The sequence below is a fragment of the Cheilinus undulatus genome, linkage group 1 (genome assembly GCF_018320785.1).
Source record: "Cheilinus undulatus linkage group 1, ASM1832078v1, whole genome shotgun sequence".
Lineage (NCBI taxonomy): Eukaryota > Metazoa > Chordata > Actinopteri > Labriformes > Labridae > Cheilinus > Cheilinus undulatus.
In genome coordinates this window covers 55,210,914-55,228,893 of record NC_054865.1, presented here as the reverse complement: position 1 = coordinate 55,228,893, position 17,980 = coordinate 55,210,914, and the positions used below count along the sequence as shown (strand labels likewise).

The window sequence follows — 17,980 nt, the reverse complement described above, 5'->3', positions numbered from 1 at the left end:
ATTAAAATCAATTTTAAAAGTCAGAGTGGGAATTGAAATGCTGGTGACTTTGATTTCCTCGAGAGGGAAAAAACGGCAGGGCTGTTTAAAGTTTCCACCTCTATCTCATGTTTAGAACCCCACAGATGTGATCCCACAGATGAAACCCCACATCCCATCACATAAGAGATTAAACAGAGCTAGTCTGAAGGGACAATGGTTATATGTCAAAAGCACACCCAAAACACACACAGGAAAAAAGGGCAAAGGCAAAGGATTAGCCCTACTTAGAGAAAAGGTTTCCATGGCAGCATCCTCTAGTTGATCCCAAACGGAGCTCTTATCTCGGCCTGGAAGAATTTCCCAGGAGGAGCAGCAGGAGGGAGGAGAAGCAGCGAGAGCAAGAGGGGTTAGGTGAAGAGGTGAGTTGGTTTAATAGCAACAACAAGAAGAGAGCGAGCCAAGAAACCACAGCAGAGCAACAAAAACCAGGACATACACAGAAACATCAAGATAAATTACCTTTGTATATAAAGCCCAAAGTTAATGCATTTTTGATACTATATATATTTTTGCACAAACATGGCCTTTGTAAGTTATCCTGATTTATATTTGGTTAAATACTAAAATTATTCCATGAAGTAAACATCCGACACTATAGCAGTTTATTTAACATTATATAATACTTGTGAGTGGTCCCTTGTAAAAACATCATGTCAGATAAAAAGTTAAGATCCTAATTTTTGCAAACACATTTAACAAGCACAGAGCGATCATTTCACTAATTACCTAAAGTATAAAGAAGTAAATCCCTGCAACATAGAGAATCAGCTGATCTAAAGCTTCGTACTTAGAAACCTTGTCTCAGTTTCACATCCATCCCTGATGAACCAGGCTGATGTGCGCCTTCAGACTCTTCTTTGTGTACTTGAATCAGGTCTAAATAAATGTCAGGAAACTTTTATTTATGAGCACACATCAATGTCCACAGTCCAAGAAACGTTATGGATCTCTTGTCGAGTTCAAGTGGATATTAGCCTGTTTTTCTCCCATTTTCACACCCTCCTCTGGCTGAGCAGTCGTGTGAAGCTAAAAGTGACATCAGTTCCAACCCTTTATCACAATGGTTCCCGACCTGGGGTCCGGGACCCCTTGGGGGGGCACCAAAGATCTTAGGGGGGGCATGAGGCTTTGTCTGCTCTGAAGCTGCCAAAATTAAATTTGCAAATATTGACTGAGACCAAAATGAAGCCATTATTAAGTAGTTGATACAAAGGTGTTTTGACAAGAAAAGCATGCATAGGCCTTTTTTTCGGGTTTTATTAGTACAACATTTAAAATCTATGTTGATTTTTGATGGCAGTGTGTCACTTTTTCTTCTCTCTTGGATCCTGGAGGGGGGCTCTGTTTTTTCTTGGTACATGTAGGAAAATGGTTGGGAGACACTGTCCTATTGTGTCTGTACCTCCATCTTTTTGGGACGTATAGCTTGGTACCCCAACAGAAGGGTGCAAAAAAAAGCATGCCGGACAGGTTGGTTATTTGGGAATCCTTCATACTTTTGATTAGGGCTGAATGATATGGGAAAGTAATCTAATTACAATTTTTTTCTCCAATATTGTGATTGAGATTTGATATTATTTGATATTATTTCTGAAGTTCCTTACCTTATGTTACCTTCAACAAAAACAAGCAATAAATCATTCTATACTATAACCAACACAATATTAGATTAAACAAGGGCTAAACAACTTCTTTAAAAATAGTTATTGTACTGAATTTGACTCATATTGCAAATCAGATAAGAATTCTTGTATTGAAAGGAGTGGTAATTTTTATATCATTTTCATATTCAATAAGAATAATATAATTTTTTTTTTAAAAAAGGAAGAAAATACAATTTTTTTAGACTATTCTAAAAAAAGTAACTTGAATGACTGCATGATATGTAATGCATATGGTCTCTCCTGCAAAAAAAAAAAGTTGAAAACTGGTATTTTGGCACAAATTTCAGGTTAAAGAAATATTGCACCATCTGCAATTTGAAAGTTGCAGCATATCATATTGTGATTTAATCTAATTTACGATTAACTACCCAGTCTTACTTTTGATGATACACAAATATATGAATATTATGCCCTGCCAAACTGAACTAGACTGCTCGATGCAAACAACCTATATGAGTACCACTCTATGAGTATCATGGACTAAGTAGCATGTTTTTATTACAAATACTATGGCAATGGTCAAAAATATCACGGTACATGAACCACAGTCGTACCGCTGTACTTGTACTTTGGTACAACTATGGTAAACTTTCTTATGGAACATTATTTAAACTATTTTTTTTCTATAAACTTCTTGGAAATGTCAGCAAATAGCAGCAACAATGTTCCTTCCTAATATTGTGCAATCACATTGTGTAAGCTAAAGAATATTAGGGTTTAACCTTTCACCATTTAAAAAAATATAAGATTTCAAAACTTCTATGTCATCACATGTATGACTTCTATTTCCCTTTTTAAAATAACCCCCAACAGAGTTCAGTGAAAGTTAAAATTAAAGACGAGCTAATTTAAGAAGTTGCACACGAGTGACAGTTCCTGATCCTTTGATATTTTGCCATTTTAGAGGTTGTTTTCTGTTAAACAACAAAGACAAAGTTAGTAAAGAAAGGCAGAAAAATTCAGAGTGTTAGAAGATGTTAGGGGAAACTTTAACATGAAGAATACATATTTTTATGATTAGGATTTGTTTTATAAGGGCACACATTTAAATGGCATGTGTTTTCCATGAATAACAGAAGAAAAATCAGGATGAGAAAGCAGGACATACCTAGCAGGCCTTCACAGAGGTAAATCCTCATACTGATGTCCTCCATGGGCTGTGCAGGCGGTCCCTTGGCCATCCCATGTGCATGGTCTTTAGCTCCTGGTTTTAGAGTGTGGGTTTTTCCCTGAAGAATCAGAAAAACAGGGAAAAGAGCAAAACTTTTATGTACTTTTACCACTGATACATATGTTTACCACAGCATCATGGGTAATTCGTGTGTAATACTGTTTTCCTCTGGCCTCATGGACACCAATAAACCTAAGGGCAGAGCTCAGCTTATCAAAGGCCTCCCTCTCCCTCTGATGTAGTGAGTACCAATGTGGCAGGGCATTTGAGCACTCCTCTCTATTGTTGCTATGGTCTAATGAGGAAGCAACTGAAGCACTACATCTCTGCGGGCCACAAATACAGCTTGAACAAGTGAAGGCGAGATAAAAACAGGAAAGTCATCAAAAGAATCTGTAGATAGAGAAGTTGGGGTTCCCTCAGTGCTCCTCCCTAATGATTTAAAAACCTCTCTGAGGGCGAGCTGTTTCAATCAGTTTTTATAGCGTATTGTTGTTAGCCTTCTCCTTATCTCTGCCCTCTACCGATGCTCATTAGGGATGTGTAGAGATTAAACTCAGGGTCACATTAGTCAGCAAACTTTGATGTGATACAACTTGTCATAAAGCATGTCTTTGAAGAACTTTACATCGAGCATACTGCACTGTGAGATGATCTGAGTTTGAGGCTTCTACCGTTGTACACAGATGCGTACAATTTCTTAGCTCACCACTACCCCTTCTAACTGTTTCAAGGGACAAAAAGGAACCTCGGACTTCAGAAGAGAAGAACCATTGGTTTTAATCATGATGATTATGGCTGACTTGACTCTTGTCCAGAAGACAATCATTGTCATCCTCCACAGGGAGGGTAAGCCACAGAAGGTCACTGCTGAAAAGTCAGGTTGTTCTCAGAGGCTGTATCAAAGCAGATTTCATGCTTCCATCTGCTGAGAAGATTTATGGAGATACTGATTTCCTTTTCACCTGCCCACAGTGAAGCCAGAACTACCAGAAACTGGTTTACTGACCTTGGTGTTATTGTGTTTGATTATGGCTTATGGGCTCCATGACACCAGCATAGATGCAGGAAATAATGCTAAAGAAGCTCCAACCAACAAACTGTAAGCTGTAATCATCACCATTTAAACAAAGAAAACTAAACATTTCACTTTGTGAAGATGAATCTAGAATATATGGAGGTTTCACTTCTTGAATTAAATCAGAGGACAAAAATAAACCTTTTCATGACATTCTAATTTTCTGAGATGCACCTGTAAAAGAGCTAAATCCCTAGTTTCATGTTTAATCCTCTGTGTCTGGAGCACAAGCAGCTAAACTCTACTGCTGACACTATGGCAAGCATGTCACCTGCAGCTGATACAAGCGGGAGAGGCTTAAAGCTTATGTAACATAGGTAATCGCCAGGGCTGTGAGACTTTCCTCAGACTTGTAATATGTGAGTAGTAGCTTTAATCTGAACCACAGGTACAAGTGTGTGGAGTTGTTGCAAGGTGTGCTGTGAATAATACAGAGAAGCTAAGGCATGTTTTTAAATGAAGTACTTGTTGGATTTAAGCATCAGCCCACTGAGAGTCAACGAAGAGACCAATTGAAAAAAAGATGTTGTCGATGATAATGTAGCTTCCTATTCTAATTCTTCCAAACATGGAAAGAGAGAGATGTGCAAAGAAAGATCTGGTGACATCATAAGGATAAAGCCAAGGAATGCAGATTTTTCTCCCACTCTGCTGAAGTGTCCTTTTAAGGTCTGGATGGATTTAAGGGCCATTTATCAGAGGCAATAACAAAGGGGTGGCTGTAATTCTTTTTCTGAGTCGTTCAGCTTGTTCTGCAAGAGTTTTTTTCCTGACTTTATAAGTATCTTCTGTAACAATGAGGGATACTTCTAGCCTAAGTGCACTCAAGAATCTTGATAATTCAAGGGGCTACAAACATCTGGTATTTGCAGTGTCACATAACTAAGAGGTTATTAAAGAGTCAGCTATGCTAGCCTGGTTCCTGGGAGAGAGGGAAGTAACTATAGTATGGCTGAAGGTGGAGGACATCACAGTCTTGGTCTTTTGACCACAGTTTTTTGAGGTTCTAAACAGGAAAATGAGGGGTTTTTGATGAAATTAGATCATAATGAAATACAAATTTTATGTACACATTGCTGATGGCAAGAGTCTGATAACAAATATGTCTGTTCCACTTTTCTTAATTCATTATAAAGCATTTTTTTCATCAAACACAAAGCACTAGTCCTTGTGCAAGTGAGATCTTGATGAAACCCCAGCTTGGAGCTTTCTGATCTAGCATCTTTGGGCAGATGCCGAACCACTAAAGGCTCATTAATGCTGTACATTTGACACCCATGCAGACAAATCCCCTTTCTGCATTCTCGGTTCATTTTGTCTGTATTTCTGCACACTCTTGAAGCTTAAAGATACAGACAAATCAGACTGAGCTTGAGCTATTTTGCAAAGAGGAATGGGCAAAAATGTCATTCTCTAGATGTGCAAAGTTGGTAGAGACATACCCCAAAAGACTTGCAGCTGTAATTGCAGCAAACATATTGACTCCAGGGGGCTGAATACTTTTGCACACCACACATTTTGTTTTTTTATTTGTAAAAAAAATTGAAAGCCATGTGTAATTTTCCTTTCACTTCACAATTATGCACAAATGTATGTTGATCTATCATGTGAAATCCCGATAAAATACACCTATATTATATTTACATTTGTGGTTGTAACATGAATAAATGTGGAGAAGTTGAAGGGGTAGAAATACTTTTGCAAGCCACTGTATTTCTTGTAGGTAAATGGATCATAAATGAGCTTTAAATCAAACTCTTTTCTAAAATATACCCATGTAATGAACACCACATGCCCGGCCCTAAATTGAAAATAATACTAAAGCAGTGGGAAAAACAGTATTTGCTTTAACACCTGTGGTAACTAATCACCAGCAGGTGTGGTGCGCTGCTTTCAGTAAATCAAGGAAAGCCCAGCCGTGCTCCTGAGTGGAATATTTGTGGAAGGTTATTGGCATCAAGAGACTGTTTCAGAGGTGTGAAGTGTTTCTATAAAAATATATTTCCTTCTGACAATTTAACAGGAGGTAAAAAACAGAGCTGATGTTCTATGTGGGTAACTTCCAGGTGTATTCAAGGAGATATGACATTCTTAAAAATGTTAACCACATTTTGCGCTTCAACACACCATAAACTGACATCCTGGCAGCTGCAGGGTTACTGCCTGACTTCATTCTTGGCAAAAGAAAAATAAATTATTTTCCAGGAATTCAAACTTTCTCATTTTTCAGCTTTTTTAAATCTCAGGGAAACTAGTTGGTATCCTTTAAGTTTAGCTACTCAGTTTTAAATCTAATCAACATCTTCTTTATAGTCTTTTTTATTACATTCATGATTCTGATAATAGTGAAGTAAATTGATGTGTTTTAATAAAGTTTTCAAAATCAATTAAAATTACAACCATAATATTTCACACTCCATAAGGTTTATACTTACAAACACTGTGCTTGTAGCAGGATTAGTTTCAATCTCGCTGTCAGAAAGAGTCCCTCTGGACTGATTTAAATGTGGAGCAACCCTCCCACCGAGGCCGTCTCCTGCTGTGCTGCTCAGGTCACTGTCAGCTCCAAGAGTCTCTCCAGAGCTGTTGCTTATCTGAAAGAGAGAGATCCAGGTGTAAGGACAAAATACAGAGTGTGGGTGTTTCACATGCAGAGGGTCTGGTGTTTGAGCAGTTCTTTGTATTCATGTTCCAGTGTATTTAAATAGAAACGTTTCAAACTGAGTCTGACAAGATTTTTTTTATCTCTATACATTACCGGTGGGTGGTAAACTGGTACGAACACATCATCTGTAGAATTCCTGCAAAGTAACTGATTTTTGTAACACCGTCATCACCGGTTAAAGCAAGGCCCACATTAGGGAGCACACTGAGGCATCTTTGTCGGTCGGTATGGGGCTTAAACACAAGCCGTGTGCTGCAATTAAGGATGCATACTGAAATCCAGCACCACTGCTAACATGTCTGATACCGATCAAACTCGAATGCAACCCCCCCACCTGTCCAAATAAAAAGAGGTGGAGGGCCTGGGCCTTAATGTAATTCACACAGTCCAAACTCATTTCAGTTCAGCAGAGCATTAATTGATGTTCTCTGCTCGTGAGCATGTTTTTTTTCTTAAAGTTCACATATTATACCCTTTTAAGACAAGTGTATATTGGTCTCAGAGGTCCCTTAAACATGCCTGTGAAGTCTGTTGATGAAAAAAACTCCGGTATTGGATTTTTGCATAACTAAAAACCCCTCTGTTTCAGGCCTGCTCAGAACGAGCTGTTTTTGTGGCTGTAGCTTTAAATGTTACTGAGCTATCTGACTCTGCCCCTGACCACACCCCTCTCAGGAAATGGATGCAGCTTAATAGGTATGGCTCTCTTGATCTAAAGTTTAGTTCCTGTCCTTCCCTGTTACTGTTAATGTTTCCCTCTCTGTCCCATCATAGACCTCTCTGTCCTGAAGCTGACTGTTAACCTGATGCATGTGACGTGGGTTCAAATCTGAACTTTTTGGGTGGAACACCCGGGCCCTGATTTGTGCTGGGGGGAAATAAATTTTGTATGCACACAAACAGATCCTTGCTCTGTTGCTCTGTTTAACGGAACTTGAGAAATACTTTGGACAAACTGACATTTTCATGGGGGGCTGATCATTTTGTCCTCATATGCAGATATAGGCAACAGTCCTTGCATTTACATGAATGAATCTAGCTTCACAATGTTAAAAAAAAATATATGATTTACCTCATTAAAAAAAATACACTCCTACAGTTTAAGAAAATCCCTGAAAAAAAGTTCTCTATTTCACATTTACAATTGGATTTTATACTAATTATTCATTCCGTCTACATTTTCTCTATGTTGGTTTTATGAAACATAAGGCTAAAGGAAATTCCTTGTAAAATTTTCATTGTATAACTGATTTAAAACGAATCTAGAATCTGAGTTGGCCGTGCCCTACCACTGTGCTGGCCTCAGAGTCCTGGCTGGTGCTCCTCGTCAGCACCGGAGGCTCCGAGCTTGTTACAGACTCTGTGTCGCTCTTCTGCAAAGATAAGAAATCATTCAGTGGTATATTTACTTATGAGAAACAGGAAATGTGATGTCCATCATCAAAGTGTCAAACATTGCTAGTGCACAAAGGCTGCAGCTTCTAAATGCATTCAGTTTTATCGGACTCCAGCTGCACATTTTCTGACCTGAGATCCAGATGTGACACTGAGGCCGCTGTCAGCACTGATCTGAGACTTCTTCTCCTCTGCATCAGTCACCTGGGGACGCTGCTGCTTTGCTCCTTCAGACCCTGCAGGATAGACAAAATTTTAGGTGGATTTCATGAACAAGAGTGTTATCTTCTAGCCTCAGTGAGAGCTGCTTCACTTAAAGCCACCACAGCACAGCGACACTGATGCTACGTCCAGCTTAAGTGCCAAAGCCTGGATATAAACACAACTGTGACACAGCAAAGCCAACATTACCTTATCTATGCTGGTGAAGTTACAAACTCATCGAAGATTCACATCCTTAAATACTTTAAAATTAACCTTATCTAAGTAAGTAAGAAAAACCTGCTTCAGTTAAACTTCGTACACATCTATATACAATGCTGCTGCTTCAGTGTGAGTGAGACCAGACAGAGAGGTTACAAAGGGTCAAGCAGAGTGCCATAAAATCGGGGAAAAACAAAAAACTGCAAGAGCGCGACATTAATTTTCAGTCAATGCTGCAAATGTGGCTCAAGTTACACCAAAACCAACAAACAGACACAGGCAGTTAGGCATGCAGACAAACTGATGGCGGTAAAGGAGACATTTTGGTTTCAGTTTTTGTCAGTTATCACCTCAATGGGTGCACACAAGTACATCTTTACACTTCCTTATTGTTCAGGTTTTAACATTCTAAAACCACCTAGTATAACCTTTCACTAGCCTTAAATACAGCAACCCCTTAAAATAAGAAAAATATAATTTAAGAGCAAGACCATGAATCCATTTCTGTTTATAATGCTGCATGTCGATAAAATACACAAACTGGCGGCAAGAAATTGCACAATGTTAAGCCTGTGACTTCACAATAGTACTGAATATTTTCTTTCTGAAGGAGTCCACAGTCTGGGAAAGTTGTCAGCTTATTTTAAAATGCATTGATAATTTACCTGTCTCAACTGTGGGCAAAGAAGGAAAGGTAAACAAAATCACTTTTATCAGGCATATACAGTTTGTTTACAATAAATCTGTAGCTCAAAGATAGGATGCAGAGATAATCTAACATTATTACATACTAGTGTTCACTTTATTCAGTTTTGTTATGTTTCAGCCTCATGCTACAGTTGAAAAAAGTCATTTTTATTCTCATTAATCTACGCTCAGTACCCCATCATGAAAGGTGAAAACAGAATTTTAGACATTTTTGCATTTTTGAACATGATTTGGAAAGGCCCTCACACCTTGATTGTCACTCTGACTGAGCTCCAGAGATCCTGGTTGGAGATGGGACAAAGTTCCAGAAGGACAACATCACTACAGCCCTCCACTGATCCAGGATCATCTGCTGGTTTTTGTTCTGATATGCATTGCCAGCCGTGGGTCTGTCTATAGAGAGGTGTGTGCCTTTTCAAATTATGCTCAATCTGTTTAATTTACCACAGGTGCACTCCAACCAAGGTATAAAAACATCTCAGTAAAGATCCAGAGAAATGGGAGGAACCTTAGCTATATTTACAGTTTTTGCAAAGCATCTGAATACTAATCTCAAATTTTTATTTCAGTTTATTTTGAATACATCTGCAAAAATGTCTAAAATTCTGTTCTCACCTTGTCATGACGGGGTACTGAGTGTAGATTAATGAGTATAGAAATGCTTTTTTCAACTAAAACATCAGGCTGAAACATAAAACTGAGAAAAGTCGGGGGGTCTGAATATTTTCTGTTTGCAGTGTACACTGTCATAATACCTGCTGAAAAACTTACCAAACAAACCATGGCAGGCTTCTGTCATATATCATAGTGGGACTAAAATATAGATGCTACTTCTTACAGAGCTATTTCTGCAAGAAATTATGAGACCCTTGGTTTTGAACAGTAAACACAGCATTCTTGTTAAATCCACTGCAGGGTGCAGCAGCTGCAAACTGCAACATCATAGTATCTTGATAAAACATACTCAAGCCAGTATTGATCCTTGATATTTTAATCTCAAACTAAGACTATCATTCTTCAATTTGGAAATGTTAACAGGGATTCCTCCTTTTCATCTGCTTTTGTATGACACTGCTGAGTTTGGAAAAGTAAAAAATAGGGGTGGAAAAAAGGTCAACAGCTGAACACCCCAATCCTTTTTCTTTTTTTCTGGTGTGTGAAAAGTCTCTTACTCTGTGGTTTTTCCATAGCTTTTTGCTTATCCTGGTGCTTGCTCCACAATTCTACCCAAGATGCATTGCAAGCAAGGAGAGAAAGACAGAGAGAGAGTCAGAGAGCTGGTTGAAAAGGCATGTATGGTGGATGAGCATTGAAATCAAACCAAAAACAAAATGAGCATTGAGAATCTTTCATTACTAAACAGAGGTGTTTTGTAATGTTTGCATGTAGCTGTGCTTTAGTCTTGACAGAAAGCAAAAAATGACTTGTGAGACTTGAATTGGATCTACTGTGTGTCACAGCTACTAAGGGAACATTACAACACACCCAGAGGTCCTGGCCCAAAGTCCTGGAGAGCCACACAGTGACGTCAGAATCAGCTTTCAGCTCTGGTTTCTCTGACTGCATTTGTCTGGCTCTCCAGAGCCCAGGTGAGAGAGAGAAAGTGAGAGAGGTTGATTCGGAAAAGAGCATGGGATGGGGTTGAGAGGCCGTCTAGCCAGCAGGTGAAATGGAGCAGTTGCAGAAGCAGGGGATGCAAGTCTCACAGCAGTCTGTAGAATTGAAGGTGCAACTTCTAACAGGAAAAAGAAGGGGTGCGGGTAAGAGAGGTGTCAGGGTGGCTGACTGAACGTGTCCCCTGTATACAGACCCAGCACTGTTCTCAGAAATTAGGAAAGTAAAAACAGGATTAAGGATTTTCCAAGTCACTTGATACTTTGGTGACCAATAGAAAACACTTTGTGCTGTGAAATTTGTCTCTTTACTGGGACTGTTTACTGGGGAGTGATGCTTCCACCCTCCATGCTGAGAGCAAAGGCAGCTGCCATTTTCTACAGCACGCCTCGCAGAAACCTGCAGCAAAGACGAGCATCGATTTGACTAGTGATGCGCATACCTCTGGTTTCCCTCGTCCACTACTGCAGATTTAGGTATTGGAAGACCAGAAAAACGAAAAACATGCATTCAAGATGCTAACAGGCTCACAACAAATCTCCAGAGAGGCACACAGGGGCACGAATGTGTAAGGAAGGAAGGGGAGACAAACATACGCAGTCCAGCCTTGAGTACAGGGAAATATTCCAGACACTTTTCAGGTTATAATTCTCACACAAGGGTCGAAATCAGACACAAGATTTTTATTTAAATTAATGTATGTATTAAAAATTACAAGATATCAAATGTTATAAGATCACAGAGGCAAATTTAAGCATGACTGAATTTATATTCTACAATCTTCCTCCAGAGGGTGTGTACTTTAAGTGTGTGGAATATTTTTAGAACTGTACAAGTCTTTCTGGGATCTCTTAAGAGACGGTTAGAGCAGAGGAGGAGGGGGGGGGGGCTGGTATTAAGGTTGATGAGCTGGTGGGAACGGGGTAGGAACATCTCAGAGTGCACATGCAACCGTGGCTGGAGTGGTGTACACACCAATCGAGGCAATAAAGTTCTCCTCGTTCAGACTCCGGGTGTCAAAATGGCGGGCTCCTTTGCCCGTTGTGTGGTGCGGCAGCTGCAGGTGGGGAACATTCAGGAAGCCCTGAGGTCTGGCGGTCTCCATACGACCAGAAGGACTCTCTTTGCTCCCCGGGCTGCCAGCACTGTCTGATGGGCTTCGCTTGCGCTTTTCTGGGTCTAACAAGTTACCGAAATTAAGGAGCCAAAGACAGAGTTACAGAAAAAGCAAATATGTGGAGCGTTAGATTGAAAGAGGGTTAACAGTATTAGCCAAAGAAGGAAAAACAGATGTGAGATCTTAACCTTAGGAGCAGAGTTAATATTTTAGTAAGCCAGTGTCTTGCATGCAGCTAAAAGCTCATTATCAATGCAATGGCAAAGACAGTGTTAGTAGCTCAGGCCTGCTGTGTTAATTCTTAAAGAAATGAGCTTATAAAATGTACTTTCACTAAACCATACCATCATATTCTACATGGATGCAATTCTGTGCTTTTGAGACATACCTTTGGTTTGGTAATGTGTACGAGCGATTTCCAATAAGCTGAAGACACTGGCCATTCCTCCAAGGCCTGCGTTAGTGTAGGAATGTTCCAGACTGGAAACTGTGCACTTCAAGATGTCCAGCATGCCTTTGTACACTTTCCTGCTCACTTCCTGCAAAGTGAAAAAAAATTAAAAGATATTAGATAAAAGCAGAGAAAAACAGGAAATACAATATCCCTCAGGGCAGTGCTAGACAACCCTGCTCAAATAATGAGCCAAGTTGCTGCAAAATACCTTTGCAAAAGCCAAAATCTTTGGGGGGGTTAATAAATACTTATTATTAAAAACATTAATCAGCGAAGAGAGATTGGGTCCCCTTTTGATTTTCATTGTTTTATCTAAAGTCAATTAAGGTAACTATTTGGGTTAAAAAGCTAGTCATTACTTTAAATCCCCTTAGTCAACTCTGTCAGATGTTTCTCAACTCCATCTGATGATGGTTTTGTTAGTATAAAAAATCCTTTGTTTATTTTATTCTGCTTATCTGTTAAAATATCAGCTAACCTCCATAACATGGTAACTATTGTATTTTAAATACTTAACCCTTTAAAGCCTGAATACACAAATTATAGCCAGAAAATTCTCATTTTTTGGAACTGAAATGTTTATTTCAATTTCTACTAAAATTAAAAAAAAAAAAAAAAAAAAATAATTCCAAAAAATTCAATATATATATATTTTTTGTATCTCATTTCATACATTAGGAGTTTTTGGTAACTGATAATCCACTTGAGGGCATTTTTATCATTTATCAGATTATATTTAGAATTTTTTTTAGTATTTTATTGATCATATTGATTAGAGGTATCGTAAAAATATGTATCAAATATGATACAACAGGCTTTAAGGGGTGAATATTAAAGATAGTTAGAAAATCACAACATTCTGAAGACATACTACTGAATACCTGTAAAAGATAACTGAAAACTTGACATTCATCTTAAATTAATAAACTCCAATATAAATACATTTTTTTGCATTTACAAAAATTAAGATTTGACAGGCAAAACCTTTGGGGAAAAAAGTTGAATTAAAAATCTGTTCCTTTACAAATCTGGTAGCTAGGGCCTCAACTACACAAATATCCAAGTCAAGTTTGAAACATTTTTTTCTCCATTTCTCAAGAATCAATGATACTAATCTAGCATATTCTCTCTTGCACACATCTGATGTAAATATACAGAAAAAAAATAATGTTTGACAAGTTAATTTGACATTTGACATCTCACCACGTCACGTATGATCTCCTGCCTGGCGTCTTCCTCGGACTGAACAGCTCTGTTCAGCTTAGACAGCACAAAGACGCGAAGCTGCTCGTTCTCCAGCAGGCGGCGCACTTTCTTCATGTTGAGCCAGCCGACTCCCTGGCCATCCAGAACGCTCTGCACCACCTCCTTTAAGAACTGCTGGTTCTCACTGAATCAGAATAACAGTTTAAGTTAAACAAACTTCAGTATTTTAAAGACATCCAGTTTAAACTACAATGTTTAAATCTGAGCAGTGGGAAAGTGAATTGACAAACAAAAGTAAAATCCAACCAGCCACTGTAGCACAGGATGAGTAATCAAATGTTAGATAAAAATGTAAAAGAAGTACAGTTTCTTTGAGTCATTGTCCTATTTTACCCATCTTTATAAACATCATCCAGTGCCAAACCCAGTTCTAGCAAATTAAGGCATACATACATAATCCAGTGCTTGAAATATTAAGATCAGTGAATCATTCTTAAACCTTAATTATCTAGATCCAACACAAAGCAGATATTGTCATGCATGATCAAGTTGGCTGGTCTTTTTTGTCCACTTTTAGGCTAAATTATTGGTACATCCTTATTCACGGAATTCAATAATTTGGCTGTTCTGTGATTTTTGTGCTGCAGGCTGTCTTGGCCAGGGCACTCTTGTAAATGAGATCCCTAATCTCAATGAGGTTTTCCTGGCTAAACTATTTCAAATAAATAAAAATTAAAATTCATGTTGGTATTGTAGCAATATTGTGATTAAAACTGAGGATGTGAAGCTTAATTATGATACGCTGATAGAATTGCAGTGTTGTTAAAATGCCTAGCTTGAGTCTCAGCTACCTGAGGGGAAGAAAAATTACATTCATAGTTTTTATTTCTTTTTTTTTTTTATTTCAATTTAGGCTCATTAGAAGAAAACTCTGACTCACAAAAAAAACTCCTGAGATTAGTGATCTGTTTCATCACTTATTCTTTTGTCTTCCTGAGCCATATTCACCCAGGATTAGTATTACTTAGGCACCTCTGGTAATTTGTAATAATCGTGCAGGGTGTATGTTTTTAATCCCCTGCAAATCAACCATGGAGTAAAAATTCCAGGGCAAATCTCCAACCATATTTCTGCACACAGAGGTCCACAGCTAATTCTAGCCCCGTGCAAATCTTTATCTCTGTAACTTAGAGTGGTAATTAGGTCATTTTATGCTCTGTGCAGAATTTCGTTCACCTTTTTTGATCTAGAAAATGATAGGGGCAGCAAAGGAGATTGTTAAAATTTTTACACATAAAGGTTATAAATAGTGCTTCTCTTTTAGTTAATTTCAGTTCATGTGTAAAAATTAAGCCTGTTAATATTAATGCGTTAACACTTGTGATTAATCTGGAAAGCTTAAGGTCTTAGAAAAAAAATTATATTGCAATTTAATCATATGACTAAGTTTGACTTCAACTTCCTCCTGTAGTCCTCCTGCTCGGATGTTTACATCCCTGGGTCAAAGTTAAGGGCAGATCAAACACAGCCAGCAGTGATGAGTGAGGAGACAGACCCAGGTCTGCTTCAAGGCAAATTTCGATTTAAAAAGCTGCCAAATGGAAGTCTGGATGAAACAAAAGTGGTGTGTACATAATGTGGTGAGTACTATCTTCACACCGAAGTACAACGAGTCTGAAGTACCACCTCCAGGCAAAACGCATCTTTGCTAATGTTAGCAAAGACACTAACAACAACACGGTATCAAGCCATGATAGCCAATGTTGGTAATGTTAGCAAAAATGCTAACAACAACACTGGATCAAGCCATAACGCCAAGCTACACCAGCGCAGTCCAGCAGACCTGGATTTGTCCCCAAGACAACAACATCTAGGCTAACTAATGCGATTGCTAAAGGGTCGCCAGAGACTGCAGACCATCAACATCATAAATAATCACAGTATAGGGATGTGATTAACTTGATTATTTTCTTTTATCAATTAACAGCACTAGTAAAAATGGCTGCCCTCCAAATGTGCATTTGCACACTGCTGCTCTCTTCATATGCACAGCGCTTTTGCTTTTCTTTCAACAGTGTCTTTGCAAGTGCCTGATCTCGCACCAGTGTTATTTAGCCCTACATTTCATGCATACGACAATTAATAAGTTTATTAGTCATGGACAGCTTTCTACAAATCCCAAAAAAAAATAGGTGAAATATATACAAAAAGGGTAAAAAACACTCCAACTCATGTTGGTTACCAGTATGTATAGGACACATGCAGATAGCATCACCTGCAGAATGCAATGTGCACACCATTGCATTTGTTTGCTTACTTAAGAAATAAAAAAATCACTGTGCATTTTCATTGCTGCAGCCTTCCTTCAGAAATGTCAGTAAATTTGAGGTCCATAGGTAATACTAGTCCAGCGCGAATACTGCTTTATACTGAATTAGTGAAGTGGCAAATTAATCAAGCGAGCAGTCCTTACCTGGTGTTGTTGACCCGACCCTGAGGAGAGGGCGATTCTCTCTTCACTGTTGGACTGTGCTTGATTACTGAAGACTTCTGGTCGACAAGTGCTCGAGGTGCACGTGCCCCTGGAAGAAAAGCATAAGCATTGAGGCTCTGAACGTCACATCAATAGATAAAAGAAAAAAGAAACTGCAAACCACTACAGGGTCACTAAAAAGTAGAGCATTCAGAAGTGGAAAGGACACACACAAAGGCACTTGCTCACCAGGAAGTGTAAACCAGGATAGGAAACAATTTCCAAACAAGAAGTATGTTTTCTAAAGCTACCATGTCAGACAGAAAAGAAGAAAAGAGAGCAGTTTGACATCACTTTGTGAAGAGGACAGACACACCAGGAGTCTACAAGAAGGTTATCTACTGCTGAACAGACATTATTGGAGCAGCTAGAGTCTATTTTCACAACAACAGAGGTGGAGGACAAATCAAACAGGGACCAGGTGCACATAAAAACACTCAGTTCACACACAGGAGTCCAAACGGTGCTCTTGGTGGTGGCATCACACATTAGCAGCACAGAGATGTGAGGTTGGACAGATGATAGTGTCACGCATGTCATGCATGAAATTAAATAAAAGGATGTGTGGATGGCATCGAACGTTATAGCTCTCCTACTACCTTGTAAGCTAAGGTGTTTCTGCATCAATACTGGATGTTGAGGATCTGAGAGTTTAGCATATGTCAGGGCTGGGTCTATCAATATTTTATTAATTTCATTAGAGATGAGACTCAAAACAAGGCAAAGGTATCCATTACTGAGTCCGTGTACTGAAACAATACCGATGAGACTTGTCCCAATTAACCCATGCAAACCCTAACCACTGCAACTTTTAATTAAGCCACTAATTAGCAGTATAATGAGTCGCACCACTGTTTGTTATTCCTAAGAGCTCCCCCTTGTTTTTTTATTCTGCTTGCAAAAAGGTTAAAGATGTTGAAAACCCCATCAACTTGTGAGGAGAAAAATCCCTTGATGTGGTTTGAATGAAATTGTCTGGGCAGACACAGTTCCTTTATCATGCTTTTTTCCTAGAGGTGTGTTCAAGCTTCAAGATCTACTTTATTATTCCTGTGGAGGGTAATTAAGACTAATGACTGCATCCATTTCACCAAGCATAAAAACAGATAAATGATACAGTAGTCAGATCAAAACTTTGTTCAATTAAGGATCAAAAAACATGAATGTTTGAGCTAATTATAATGTAAGATCTTGTAGTGAATTATGTCATTCAGACTAAAGATAGACTGATACATTCCTGGTACAGAGGTCGATCCAATCCCTACCCAAATACAGGTGCAACTCAAAAAATTAGAATATCATTTAAAATTTTATTTTCTCCCATGATTTAATATATTCTAGGTTGTCCCCAATCATGGGGAAGACTACTGACATGACTCATGTCCAGAAGACAGTTATTGTCATCCTCCAAAAGGAGGGTAAGCCACAGAAGGTCACTGCTGAAAGGGCAGGGATGAACTCAGCCTTCAGAGGATTGTCAAACAAAGCAGATTCAAGGACTTGGGGGAGCTTCACAGTCTTGGAGTCAGTGGATCAAGAACAGCCACACAGACGGGGACAGGAAATGGGCTACAAGTGTTGCATTCTTGGACTAAAGACAGTGCCGTAAGCCTCACCTGGGCTAAGGAGGAAAAAGACCTGGACCACTGCTCAGTGGTCCAAAGTCCTGTTTCCAGATGAAACTAAATTTTGATTTTATTTGGTAATCAAAGTCCTAGAGTCTGGAGGAAGCTCAGGCCCAGAATCCTTCTATGCTTGAAGTCCAGTGTTTCCAGTCTCTACAGTCAGTGATGGTTTGGGGTGCCATGCCATCTGTTGCTCTTGGTCCCCTGGTCTTTATCAGCCATCTACCAGGTGATTTTAGAGCTCTTCATGCTTCCATCTGCTGAGAAGTTAATGAAGAGACTGAT

General features: G+C 38.9%; 1 protein-coding gene across 16 annotated transcripts in view; it reads right to left on the bottom strand.

Moving 5' to 3' along the window:
* Positions 1–17,980, bottom strand: part of madd (MAP-kinase activating death domain) — a 93,535-nt gene that overhangs the window by 21,223 nt on the left and 54,332 nt on the right. For 5 of the 16 annotated variants that reach the window (XM_041794450.1, XM_041795128.1, XM_041794707.1 and 2 more), the window contains 10 exons: positions 16,011–16,119; positions 13,535–13,721; positions 12,266–12,416; positions 11,736–11,939; positions 10,319–10,369; positions 8,148–8,251; positions 7,910–7,993; positions 6,391–6,549; positions 2,815–2,935; positions 267–329 (listed from right to left, as the gene is read on the bottom strand). In XM_041794450.1, the coding sequence (XP_041650384.1) occupies positions 267–329; positions 2,815–2,935; positions 6,391–6,549; positions 7,910–7,993; positions 8,148–8,251; positions 10,319–10,369; positions 11,736–11,939; positions 12,266–12,416; positions 13,535–13,721; positions 16,011–16,119 (1,233 nt within the window). The remainder of the gene's footprint in view (positions 1–266; positions 330–2,814; positions 2,936–6,390; positions 6,550–7,909; positions 7,994–8,147; positions 8,252–10,318; positions 10,370–11,735; positions 11,940–12,265; positions 12,417–13,534; positions 13,722–16,010; positions 16,120–17,980) is intronic. The other 11 variants (XM_041794518.1, XM_041795382.1, XM_041795635.1 and 8 more) reach the window with 5 other exon arrangements.